Source organism: Sinocyclocheilus anshuiensis, unplaced genomic scaffold (assembly GCF_001515605.1).
Source record: "Sinocyclocheilus anshuiensis isolate Anshui unplaced genomic scaffold, SAMN03320099.WGS_v1.1 scaffold819, whole genome shotgun sequence".
NCBI classification, from domain to species: Eukaryota; Metazoa; Chordata; class Actinopteri; order Cypriniformes; family Cyprinidae; genus Sinocyclocheilus; species Sinocyclocheilus anshuiensis.
Window position 1 is genome coordinate 28,613 of NW_015548238.1, and position 14,309 is coordinate 42,921.

At 38.3% G+C, this 14,309-nt stretch overlaps 1 protein-coding gene across 2 annotated transcripts; it reads left to right on the forward strand.

Moving 5' to 3' along the window:
- Window positions 1-2,204: 2,204 nt before the first annotated feature.
- On the forward strand, window positions 2,205-14,276 carry LOC107654793 (uncharacterized). Of its 2 annotated transcripts, XM_016442045.1 has the most exons (6): window positions 2,205-2,331; window positions 2,473-2,679; window positions 3,913-7,871; window positions 7,962-8,105; window positions 10,204-10,391; window positions 13,409-14,276. In XM_016442045.1, the coding sequence occupies exons 3-6, from the start codon at window positions 3,959-3,961 to the stop codon at window positions 14,114-14,116; spliced, it is 4,953 nt and encodes a 1,650-aa protein (XP_016297531.1). In that variant the 5' UTR covers window positions 2,205-2,331; window positions 2,473-2,679; window positions 3,913-3,958; the 3' UTR covers window positions 14,117-14,276. The 2 variants fall into 2 exon arrangements, with proteins under 2 accessions (XP_016297531.1, XP_016297530.1); XM_016442044.1 differs by having other exon boundaries at window positions 3,913-8,105.
- Window positions 14,277-14,309: the final 33 nt, after the last annotated feature.

A 14,309-nucleotide genomic window follows, 5' to 3' on the forward strand; every position in this document is an offset into this window, starting at 1 on the left:
TGGGGAGGAGGTGGTGGTACCTGGTAAACCTGTCATTAGCGGGCGTTTCCCTTGGCCAGTGAATGCTCGTTGTTAAGCTTGGGACTGGACTGTATACTCCCAAAATTGGTGGCTTGGTGGAGCAGTAAAAAAGGAAGGAGCAAGACAGGCTGACGCTGGCGATGTACCTGAGTCACTCTTAGGCACCCGTGCTGCCAACTTGGCTTTGGGACTGAGAGTAAAAAGCGTCAATGTGATCTAGTGGTTAGTATTAATTAAAATCACATATTATTCAGACACTACTTATTTAATGGTATTTTATTTTTTAATTGCATTTAATGTATTATACTTTCAATAAAACATTTTCAGTGGGTTTGTAAAATGTTTTTTTGTAAAATGTTTATATGCATGTTTTGGCTTGATATACTTAGTGTCATTAGACATATTTTAAAAATTAATAAAAAATAAAATAGTTTCTGCAAACTCCACCAGATTCTTGTTCTACATCTCCCCAAGTACCACTGTGGTGATTTTCATGTTACTTAACAGTTTCATTCTTTAGTAATTGCAGGCCAAAATCATGACCAATATTATTTACCTCGCTATGCAGACATATTTAAAAAATTCATAAAAAGAAAAAATCTAATTGTTTTCTGCAAACTCTACCAGATTCTTGTTTCTACATCTCCCCGAGTACCACTGTGGTGTTTTTCATGTTGCTTAACTGTTTCATTCTTCAGTAATCACATGCCAAAATCATGACCAATACTATTTACCTCGCTATACAGACATAATTAAAAAATTAATAAAAAGATATAATCAAATTGTTTTCTGCAAACTCCACCAGATTCTTGTTCTACATCTCCCCGAGTACCACTGTGGTGTTTTTCATGTTGCTTAACTGTGTCATGCTTCAGTAATCGCGTGCCAAAATCATGACCAATACTATTTACCTCACTATACAGACATAATTTAAAAATTCATAAAAAGATATAATCAAATTGTTTTCTGCAAACTCCACCAGATTATTGTTCTACATCTCCCCGAGTACCACTGTGGTGTTTTTCATGTTGCTTAACTGTTTCATTATTCAGTAATTGCATGCTATAATCATGACCAATACTATTTACCTCACTATAAAAACATTTTAAAAATTCATAAAAAGATCAAATCAAATTGTTTTCTGCAAACTCCACCAGATTCCTGTTCTACATCTCCCAAAGTATCACTGTGGTGTTTTTCATGTTGCTTAACTGTTTCATTCTTCAGTAATTGCATGCCAAAATCATGACCAATACTATTTACCTGCTATACAGACATAATTTAAAAATTCATTAAAATATATAATCAAATTGTTTTCTGCAAACTCCACCAGATTCTTGTTCTATATGTCCCCAAGTACCTATAATTAACATAATGTTGAATTATGCATTTTATATGATACTATTTTGTATTGTGTATTTATAACTTTTATTTATTTAGATGAATATAACGTTTTGTGCATAGATATGCATAGGTAGATGCCACATTCGACTGCTCCAGACACGTCAATGCGTCCGCCATTTTGGAACGGTCTATATGTCGTCACTTTGTTATTATGCATTATATAACAATTAAATTAATGAATAAGCTGTTCTAAACAGTTAGTTTTATTTTTTTTATTTTTTTTGCCTTTCTGATGTAATTACAATTACATGAGGAGCAGAGAGTGAAAGCCAAAACAATTTATCACAGAAGGATAACAGAATCACATTTGATTCCTCTGGGTTATTTGCTTTTGCTTTTGCTTTTGTTTACAGGAAATAATGAACCCTCCATTACTCTGCTTTAGTTTAAAGCACAGATGGAAGCTAATGTACTCTCTGATCATTGGGTGCAAGACACAAGCCACTTTTGATGACTATAGCTGCTAACATATCTTACAACATAAATAAATAAAAACACACACCATCAAATGTTACACCACCAGAAATTCTGTTACACTTCTCCTCCTTTGTGTGTGGGTGTGTGGGTTGCTGGAGGAGTGAGAAAAGCCAGAAACAGAAGTCAGGTACATGCAGCAAACACAGTGTGTGTGCATTTGTGGGTGAAATGATATTTTTGAGGTGGGTCTGCATGTTCATAGTACTTCCTCTTTTGAACAGGGATTTTGTTTTTTTAGTTCAGTTCAGTTCAGTTGTGTTATGTGCTGCACTCTGTCTCTGTCTTTCTGTCTCACTCTCACTTTCTCTCTCCCTCCCTCCATCTGCTCTCTTCCCTATCTGTGTCCATCTCATTTAGTCTTTCTTTCTGCATCTCCATTTTGTGGCATGATCTTCACTTTGGTTTGGGTTCTTTTCTTTCAAAGTCACGGTGACCCAAACTTTGTTTTTAATGGTATTCTCAGTGATACTCTCTCTTCCTCTTTCACTCTCTCTCATATACTTTTTACATTGTGTTGTTACCGTCATCCAGTCACATTTGCATGAATGATGTTTGTATTTCCTCCATTAGCAGCAGAAACGGCTGTAAGAAAACTAAAGAGAGAAGAGGAACCAAGGGCCTTTGTGGTGAGAGAGGGTGCCACAGTCACATGCTCTCTGTCACTCTCTTGTTCTTTTTACCTCGCTCTGTTTCAAAGCTGGATTTTTGTTTAAACATTGTGGATTTAATTCGGCAATCTTTAGCTGCTGCCGTGTCACCTTTAAGTTCCGAACTCTGGTGAGTGACCCATGATTGCACCCATTATTGATCTTAGGGCATGCAGACTGATCTTCTTCATATCTTTTGATTAGCTTGATATGAATCTTTCATAAGCATAATTATAGAAGACGGCACAGATAAAGGGATGTGAACAATACAAAGAACTGTACTGTTTAAATTTAACTTTAAGTTCTTTATTTCTGCAAGTAACTAGGGATGGAAGGTAATGTTATTTTTATTTTTTGCTTTCAGCTTGTTGTCAAATCATTTCTTTATTTCTTTATTTATTTTTCATAGTGATGTAATTTGAACATTTGCATTTGCCTAATTATATCTAACCGGTCAACAAGCTAAAATGTACAGCATCAGGTTTAATGAATATGTAACTGCTTTCAATTTTTTTATAAGACAGTGTCAAATTAATGACAAACTTTTTGCAAAACTCACAGGTATACATTATTTTAGACATGACTGTATTTCGTAACTCTAAAGGCTAAAGGACCTCACAAGCCAAGTATCATCATACATATGCATTCATGTTACAAGAACTAAAATATAAAATTTAAGAGACAAAAGTATAAGGTGGTTTTTTAATATTTATTTATATATATATATATATATATATATATATAAATAAAAAAGTGTCTTCACATTTCCATAAACGTGAAAATAATCTAGTCTAGGTAGGAGGTCCTTGATGCTATAATTTTTCTAGAAATGAGTCATACATTTACCACCAGTTTTCTGCTCATACTCCTCTGGTGCTTCTGCAATATGCAAATATTGACCATGTGTTCACATTAAATATGAGATTCCTACTAGACTAAATTCAAAGCTGTATTGAAGTATCTTCACCACATTTTTTTTTTAATTTCCATGCTTAATTGAGCAGATTGACAATAGTTGTCAAATGTGAACATGCTCTTCAAATGAGACATTTTTTTTCTTCAAATAAATCAATAATCAACTATGTTTTCTGCTGGTATATCATTTTCTTTTGAAGTCCAGATTAGCCAGCCTGCTCCAATACACATTTTGTAGCTTTTACCCTCTCACTACACGCTTTAAACAGAAGTGATTTGTACTGTGGTGTGAAATCTTGGTTTCTTTAGCTTCCTATTACCTGTATTCCCATTCAAATTGGGGCAGCAATCATTTGATCCACAGTCCAGGCCTAATGAAAAAAAAAAAAGAATAAATAAATTAAAATTAAAAAATAAGTAAGAATAATGAAACTCTTTCTTTTTTTAGGTAATTAGTGAGCTCCGTCTCCCAGCATCACAAGGGCTGTGTTACCATGGCAACTAGCAAGCAGAGCTTTATGAGAGCTACCGGGCCTCAGTGTTCAGTGTCTGCAAAGAGAGAGGAAGAGACGCGTGGTAAGGCCCCTCTCACGACTATGTATGTCCACAACGTTCCTGCCCCTGGCCTGCAGCCATATCCACAGGCCCAACCTGAAGCCTTGCAGGATGCAACGGTTGTACCACTGTTCCTGCCAAGGATGTGTAGCAACTCGACTCTACCTTCTCTGACACTGCATATTGCCAGCGGGGCTGTTTTGCAACAACAAAGGCTAGTGGCTCCAGCAACCTCGGCCAGACCTAAGTCTATTGGGAAGCATATTTGCCCACAGTGCGGTAAGGACTGTCTGAAGCCCAGCGTGCTCGAGAAACATCTTCGTTGTCACACAGGAGAGCGACCATATCCCTGCACTACCTGTGGCATTTCCTTCAAGACGCAGAGTAACCTTTATAAACACAAGCGCACCCAGGCTCATGCCCGCCTTTCCAGCGAATCTGACAAAGGCACGTTCAGCAGCCAGGAGAGCACAGAGAGCTTAAAGGACAACTGTACTAGTCCATCATGTGAGATAAATGGAAAAGAAGTTCTTCCTGTAGTGACCACACCGAGTCAGGTAGACTCTATAGAGACAATGTCTATAGAATGGGCATTACACAATGCTGCCATGGTTGGATTAAGCACAATACCAGCACTTCAGGACAAGGTAAATTCTTTGAGAAAACATGTGGAATTATCAGATGGCTTGAAAAATAATCCTGCTATCCATCAGACAAGTGCAGTGAGTGAGGATGGATGTACACAGCTGACTCCAAACCGTATACCTCTTCAGAGGCAGGAAGCTTTATTTTCCAAACCATGGGATTCCCCAATGTCCCGAGGAAAATCTCAAAGCCACGACAGTACAGATTCTGGCTTCAGTGACAGCAGTGAGCATCATTCATCCAGCAGTCCTGGAGCAAGTTTGCATGATCCCAGTATGGAATCATTGACAGAAGTCACTATGGAACGGCAGGAAACAGGAGCCTCACAGACAACCTCAGAGATGACCCCTGACCCCAAATGCAAGGTGTCCATTCAGGAGAAGCAGAAGCTGGAAGAACGTATTTCAAAGCTTATATATGAGAATAGCGTGTTGGTGGATAATAAACAACTGGAAAATGTGCGGCCAAGAAAGACAGTATTGTCAAAACAAGGAAGCATTGATCTTCCTGTGCCATACACTTATAAAGACTCCTTCCATTTTGAGATAAGGAGCAGCAAGCACACCTCAAGCTCACAAAATCAAGACAGAGGAAGTGGGGCAATTCACAACTCTGTGCCTACACAGCACTCCACTGACCTGGAGCATGCACCATTAACACGAAGCAGTTCTTTACCCTTCACTATGGGTGGCAAACCCACTGATGGAGCAATGAATCTGAATCTTAGCAGAAGGTGTAGTGCAGGGCATGCTTATCCATTACGGTTATCAGACCAACAAGCACCAAGTCATCGCTCACTAGTTAGGCAGGTAGCGGTAGATTGTCTGCCTACTGCAGAGGGATCCCCGGCTGAAAGAGGTAGTATTAGCAGCCTTAGCTCTGATGGAGACAGCACTGATGTCGGAAAAGAGACAATTATAAAAGGAAACTACAGGAAAAAAGCCCGAAAATTTGACTACACAAAATGGCACACTTACAAAGGTGGAACATTTATGAAACTCTACAATACTGAGAAAGACTGTCTACTGAAGACGAAAAAAACTACACTGAACTCTGAACAAAGCCTGGAAATTCAAACTAGTCAACAGAGGGACAATGGATCTGTGTCTCTGAGCTTTACGTCCTGTTCTGTTGTGACCTTACAAAATGACCTTAAAATGTCATATACCAGCTTTGAAAATAATAAGGGGGAAGACATGGAGAGGGATGAAATAATAACACAACACACTGATTTCCATATCCCATCAGAAAGGAAAAAACAGCGCACTGGGAATGATGTGCAAATGCTCAATATTTCAGATCCTAGAACTGGAGGGGCAAATGGAAATCTGCATGGTTTAATTCATCAGTTACCCCTGTCAACTTGTGCAATGCACGGTTCCATCACAGTACCAGCACAAAAGGTCAACATGCAAAATCTCCACCCGCAGGTGGTTCTCAATCAGTTCTCAAATTCAAGTCAGCTCCTTGGTAATGCTCTTAGCCCAGCTGTTTGTTTTATCAATGTTAGTGGGACATCTGGAACCCCGTCTGGTTCTATCAGCAGCCCTACTGTCCCTGTAGCCAAGACCAGCTTTCCTCCCAAGTACCAGCTAAAGATTCCGTGTTCCACAGATGGAGTGTCGGCTTCTTGTTCTGGCTCCACTTTAACACGTAGCACTTGCTCAAACCTTCCAGCTCTCAAGCAAAGCTGCCAAACTACAGTGCAGTGTCATCTTGAGAACAGTGTACTATCCTCAAAGCAGTGTCAGGGTGTTTCAATAGTCACAAACTTTGACCAGAGTAAGCAAGATGTATTGTGTGCAACAACTCCAATTCCTATGTTATCGGTTTCCTGTTCAGAGCTAAATCAAACATACACTTTATCCAAAGTCCTGACACAGCTTCAGTCTACCACGCCTGCATCAATTTCACTTGTTTCTCCACCAGTACAGCGTCAAATATCTTTGTTGCAGAGCAACTGTGCAACATGTGTGGTGGAAAACCCATCAACAGTTTCTGTATCATCTGTATTAACAACCTCAGAGAACACTCAGCCTGTTACATCAATGAACAAGTCAACAGTGAATTATTGCTCAGAATCCAGTCTACAAGCAAATTCTTCAGTAACTACGACACCTACAATACAAAACCATCCTGCCTCCCCTGTGATTGAATCAGGAAAACCTCTTGGTCTTACTGCAGACACCAAATCCACAGTTTATGAAAATACTCTGAACAGCACTGCTTCTAAAATACCCAATGGTGACTTTCAACTGTCCCAGTCTGAAGGAAAGATGATACTATTAAATGGCTCAGCACAGGCTCAGAACACATTTTATGTTCAAACAGCTGACCTCCAGATAGTCATGCAGCTCATTTCTGATGAACAGTTAGCGCTGATAGAGCCTCATATTGAAACAACAACTTCAAGCATTTTAACAAACCAGGCAACACTTTCACAGGAGGCATATATCAATGATGTGTCTTCTGTGTGCATGGCACAGGAAATTATAAATAATGTTGAGATGAGCAAGAAGAATGGTTCCAACTGTGAATCTGCCAGTCCAGTAAACAAAGCAGAAATTGTTTGCAATTTAAACTCTCAAAATGATAAAAATTATGCAAATGGAAGCCCTCACTGTGTTTCATCTTGGTCACATCCACAGACAAAGGTTCATATCTCAGCCTCAGTGGATTATAATAAAAATTCTGCTGGGCAGTTGAATGAACCACAGAAGATACCTGAGAATTCACAGGAAAGAAAATCTGCTGGGTTTGAGGCCACCACAGAGACACACCACAAACTAGTGGCTGGATACAAACTAAGTCAACCTCATTTACTGGACAACAGCTATTCTGTCCATAACCAAGATTCGAACAACTCTATTGAGGACCAAACATTCACAGAGATAACCAGAGATAAAGAGCCGTTATGTTTAATGGAGCCAAATCACATTCAAACTATAACAAATACTAAGCCAGTGGAGCCAAAGGAAACAGGTCACCTCATGTCAGTCACATTATCAGGAAACTGTGAAAGTGTTCAAACAAAGACACCTACACAGCTCAGAACTTGTATTTGTGAGAAAAAGACGTCTACTGCAGAATCACAACATATGCAAAAAGAGCTAAACTCCACAATACAACCCAGTCACAACAAGCCACACTGGGCTGCATGTGGCAGCTCAGAATTAGATACAAGAGAAATGAGAGCATGTGACAAAGGTAAGCTCAGCTGCAAGCTGATTGAAACATTTTGTCCAGGCCAAACACCTACACAGTATGAATTCAAACAGGCCTTTGCTCCATGCCCAGGTGACTTTGGGAATGACACTTCTAGTCAAGTGAAAGTATCCTGTCCGATGCTGAACAGGACATCTAACGTTCATAGCATTCCTGAAGACAGCACCAGATGTGAAAATGTCCATACACAGCATGCCAATCTGGAAATATTTACAGGTGGGACCTAATATTAAATATATAACTCTGCAAGGTAATATTGTAATGCTGTTTAAAGTGTAGCACTGTGTAGTATTCACATGTGATAGAGCAACCAAAGCTAGACATTATACATAATAAATACCGATATCACAGGTTGACATAACATTTTCTCTCCACAAGAGGGTGACAAGAGATCTGGACTTGTGTGTCTGTTACCAGACAATACTTTTTGACCATGCAGATTTACTCTTATTTTTCTAATTATCTCATAGACTCCATAAAAGTGGGCTCTATAAAATACATCTATGAAAATCGTTTATGATTCCTCTCTTGAAAGAACATTCTCCTCAAATGTTGCTCTTGGCCTCTCTGAGACCATGTAATCTGTGCCCACATTTGTTGCTTACAGTAGACATTTTATACTTTTAACACTTCAGCTGTTCAGCTGCTAAGTTTTTTTTTTTTTAACAACATTATGTCAAGTCATATGCTGTAGTAACATAAGAATATTACCAAACTATAAGTACAGATAAGTACAGAAAAACCTTGCTGTTGAAGCAGTCAAACATAAATAGTCATAAAATGCAATTTACAGGTTAAAGAATGAAAACTTCAGAAAAGGATGCTTGCATGGAAAAAAAAACTGATTACATCAAATTTAGAAGACACATAATTTACTATTGACCATTAATGCAACTATTAATGTTACATTAAAAATGGTGTTTCCTGTATTGACAGAGACATGCCAGAGACATCTCAGATTGGTATGCAACATTACACATCAGTATAATTATGTCAAAAAGGGCAAGCTGTTGAACCATTCTGTCTTGCCTGTTTAAGTTATCAGTTCATAAGCAGAACCTGTTTTGAATTCAGTAGGATCACCAAGATTTTAGCATGAGAGGGTAAATCTAAGGTGAACATCAAGTTGTCATCACATTCTTTTTCTGTCCTAACCTTTGTTATTCCACTGTATTTCCACACTGACCTGATGTTTCTCTTATCAGAGTCACTTGTTAGAGGTAAACACTTGATCCTTGCAGTCTTTACAGTGTAAATAACACTCTAACGAGATTCCCTTTCATTAGGTCACAGGTCACTCAAATTAGTCACAGTAACAAATATGAAGAAGGTCAAGGGTCAATCAGAGGGGCTTAGAATAAACAAAACATACAGCTCCCTAAATAATAAAAAAGGAGGAAAAAAGTTAATGGTGGTCCCACTATTAGAGATTAAATAATTGATCAGCACAGAAATTTTATCCTGGACATAGGTTTGACTGATCAGATGTGTTCAGGGAATTAACAGGGTGTTTGGTAGAGGTCACTGGAAGATGGTCCCTACAGGGACTCACCAGAGCAAAGACCCAGAGGTTAAAGGGAGATTTTGTGCCTGTCCATTCCAGACAGCTGACAAGCAATCTGAGAGCCAAATGCAGCCTCCTTTTCTGAGCAATGCTGCACAGAGGCATGCGCAAGAGTTTAGCCAAACCAGTTCCAACCCAGAGAACCTGACCGATTGTTTTTCATCAAGACAATAATTTTTATATCTCCACTGCCATAATATATAGTAGCATATGTTGGTCGGTGTGCCTTGATATACAATGTGAAACTGTCACATTATTTTTTTCCCCTTCATTTGGCTTACATTGGGTTTGCAATGAGGCATATGTTCCAGGAGGCTGAACGGCAAAAATATGCACATCAATTACAAAAGTTTTCTGGCTCTAACTTTTGCATTCACAATACCATTTTTATGTTCCGTTTTAAAAAGATTTCTGTGACCAATTTATCAGTTTTGGATAAAGAGGTTTTTGGCTGCCATAAAACATCTTTAGTTGCCTATAAAAAGTTGGCATAAACAGCTGGGTGTGATTGCACTTATTTTATGAATGTTCATGTTTTGAACAACATGATAAAAAGTAACACTTCTGCCATATTAGTATTATACTACTTGTCCATACTCTTTCGCAGTGAATTTATTTCAATATTTGGAACTGCCCTCATAGGAGAAACAAACTAAATTATCTGACAAACCAAAAGAATAAGCTGATACCCAACTTCAGGGACAGACCCCAAAATGTGCTGCATTTATTCATTCATTGTTCTGCCCTCAGGATCTGTGGAGGATGGTACCCTCAAAAGCTTGCGGTTTCAGAAGGACCCTGGGACAGAGAGCAAGGAATCAGTCCCCAAAGATCCTGAGAGTGGAGGTGGAGAGGGGGAAAGAGCCAGCACAGAGGTGGCTGACAAGAACAACACATGCCAAAGCTTCAAAAACAATGGCAAAAGAGACAAAAGAAAGGTGAGAGTAAAGAAAGAAAGGGCACATGAAGAATGGGAGGGAATTAGGGAGCATAGATAGTGACAGGTGAAGTCCTGAAAAACCATTCAAATCCAAGAAAAAATGTGGAATACACAACCAGATGTTTAGCATAACAAGTCAAGTCAAGTCACCTTTATTTATATAGCGCTTTATACAATACTGATTGTGTCAAAGCAGCTTTACAGTGTCAAACAGGAAAAGTGTTTGTCAATAATGCAAGAGGACAATAACAAAGAGTCATTTTTCCAGCTAAAGTCAGTGCATTGATGATTCAGTGATGTCATCATCCAGTTCAGCTCTCTTCAATAGTGTCTGTGCAATCAGTCAAGCGTCCCCAACTAAACAAGCCAGAGGAACCAAAACTCCAACATAGATGCCATTCTTCTTACGATGTAGCGAGTACATAGGGTGCTATGGGAAGTGTTCCCTGTTCCGTTTGATCTAATTAATACAGACTAACAATCCTTTAACGGACTTCGATTATAGAAATGCGATAGTGTATTATGTGCATGCCAGGTTAAAGAGATGGGTCTTTAATCTAGTCTGCTATCAAATAACACACCTAGGTTCCTAACTGATGATGAAGAATTAACACAGCAGCCATCAAGTGTTAGACAGTGTTTTATGTTATTACATGAGGAGGTTTTTGGTCCAATAATTGAAATTTCAGTGTTTTTTTTTCTCGTTTTTTTTCAGAATTTAGCAGTACAAAATTACTAGTCATCCAGTTTTTTTATATGCATTCCTTTATTTTTGCGAATTGGTATGTTTCATCAGGCCACAAAGAAATATAGAGCTGAGTATCATCAGCATAACAGTGAAAGCACCATGGTGAAAAAGACCATGTTTTTTAATAGTATCTCCCAAGGGTAACATGTAAAGCGTGAAAAGCAACAGTCCTAATACTGAGCCTTGTGGTACTCCATACTGTACTTGTGATCGATATGATACCTTGTCATTCACTGCTTTGAATTGATGACGGTCAGATAAGTAAGATTTGAACCATGACAATGCAGTTCCACTAATGCCAAGATAATTTTGTAGTCTACTCAAAATAATGTTGTAGTCGATAGTGTCAAACACAGCGCTAAGATCCAGTAGCACTAATAGAGAAATGCAACCACGATCGGATGATAAGAGCAGGTAATTTGTAACTCTGATGAGAGCAGTCTCAGTACTATGATACGGCCTAAATCCTGACTGGAAATCCTCACAGATACCATTTCTCTCTAAGAAGGAACATAGCTGAGAGTATACTGCCTTTTCTAGTATTTTTGACAGAAAATGAAGATTTGAGATCGGTCGGTAATTCTCTAGAATCAAGTTGTGTTTTTTAATGAGAGGCATAATAACAGCCAATTTGAAGGTTTTGGGGACATATCCTAATGACATTGAGGAATTAATAATATTCAGAAGAGGATCTATGACTTCTGGAAGCACCTCTTTTAGTAGCTTAGATGGAGTAGGGTCTGACAGACATGTTGTAGGTTTTGATGATTTGATAAGATTATACAATTCTTCCTCTTTTATAGCAGAGAATGAGTGGAATTGTTCCTGATGCAATGCTGTAACTGATGACTGCATGGTTATAATTTTATCTCTAATAGTATCGATCTTGGAAGTAAAGAAGTTCATAAAGTCATTACTGCTGTTATGTTGGGGAATGTCTGCGACTGTTGATGCTTTATTTTCCATTAATTTAGCCATTGTATTGAATAAATGCCTGGGGTTGTGTTTGTTTTCTTCTAAGAGAGACAAAAAGTAAGCGGATCTAGCAGTTTTTAGAGCTTTTCTATAAGTAGCAGTACTTTCCCACCATGCAATATGAAATATCTGTAGTTTTTTTTTTCTTCCAGCTGTGCTCTATTTTCCGGGCTGCTCTCTTTAACGCACGAGTGTGCTCGTTATACCATGGTATTGGACTGTTTTCCTTAATCTTCTTTAAGCATAAAGGAGCAACCTTATCTAAAGAGCTAAAAAAGATAGATTTTATAGTTTCTGTTACACCATACATTTTTTTCTGAGCTGTTGGATTTGCTGAGGAATTGAGACAAGTCAGGAAGATTATTTACAAAGCAGTATTTTGTGGTAGAAGTGATGGTTCTACCATATTTGTAACAAGGAGTTGAATTTGCAGCTTTAGCTATATGGAGTATACACGAGACTAGATAATGATCCGAGATATTATCGCTGCAGAATTTCAACACCATTAATATCAATTCCATGTGACAGTATTAACTTTAAAAGTATGATTACAACAATGAGTAAGTCCTGACATATGTTGTCCAACCCCAATGGAGTTCAGGATGCCTATAAATGCTGATCCCAATGCATCTTTTTCATTATCAACATGGATATTAAAATCACCAACAGTTAAGACTTTATATGTAGCTAGCACTAACTCAGATAGAAAACAGAAAATTCTTTGATAAAGTCTGTATGGTGCCCTGGTGGCCTGTATACAGTAGCCAGTACAAACGCCACAGGTGATTTATCATTAACACTTGTTTTATTGGATAATGTTATATGAAGCACCATTACTTCAAATGAATTATACTTGAAACCAAACTTCTGAGAAATACTGAAAATATTACTATAAATTGTAGCAACACCTCCCCCTTTACCTTTTGGACACGGCTCATGTATATAACAGTAATCTTAGGGGGGTAGACTCATTTAAAATAATGTAATCATCTGGTTTTAGCCAGTTTCTGTCAAACAGAGCACATCTAGGTTTTGATCTGTGATCATAAACACAGAGGGCAATGACGACTAATAACAAATTTTACACTGTGACAGTTTACGAGACAATATACTGTAACATATATTTAATTATTTTAATTTTAAATTATTATAAGTATTAAGTAATAAAGCACTTCACATCCAACCGACGGACATCAGCATAAACCAGCCAGCCAGCCTTACACCAACCCCTGAAGAGGACAGTGTGAGGCATTCTATAAAGTGTACTAACTATATGTTTCCTTTGGCAATAGGAAGAGGCAACGTCTTGTGAGGATCATCAAACATCTGCTCAAGCTCACCCACATTTCTCCCGGGAAGTGTCCCTTAACATTTCAGAGCCACTTAAGCATGAAAAATTTGGAGTTTCAAACAAACCAGAAGCATCTGTTTGCACAAACATTCTTTCACAAACCTGTCAGCATCAAGGTCAAGGGAAATGTAACAACACCACCAGAAAAGACAGCATAGGTGAATATTTGGTTAACAGTCCTTCTCAAGAGACAAGCCAAAAGGAGACATCTTCACCAAAATATTCCAATCAAACATGCAGTCATCTTTTGGTGCATCCAGTCAAAGTGAATACCACGCAAAATGAATTCCAGAAGAAGACACAGACAAAGGGTGCTATGAGCTATTGGATTTATTCAAAAGGCAATCAAGTACAGACATCAAAACACAAAATGAGTGGTACAACTTTATCAGCCAGCGTTTTGCAAAATAACTGTGGTGCTTCAAAGATTAAGATGGTCGATGCAAGTATTGCTTCATCATCCAGTGCTGGGGCCAGTTCTTGCAATGCCTCACATCAAATGTCTAGCCAAGAATTGCACACTCATCAAATATGTCCCCCAGCCATACACAGCAACCCAACATATTTAGGTAATAATAGTTACCTGGAACATGAGGACAGTAACAGCAGCAGTGATGATGAGCAAAAACTAGTCATTGAACTTGAGTAAGGTGAAAGTAACACAAAATAAGGCAAAACAAACCAAGGTGTCCAATACCGCCATATGCGTCACTACACACAAGGCAAAAGGCCCTTTAGCAACTTGCAATGAAAAATCTTTGGCATCATTAGGCTGACATGAAATGGTATTTTATCATCATAAATCTATAATACTGTGGTATAGTTTTGCTCAGTCACAATAT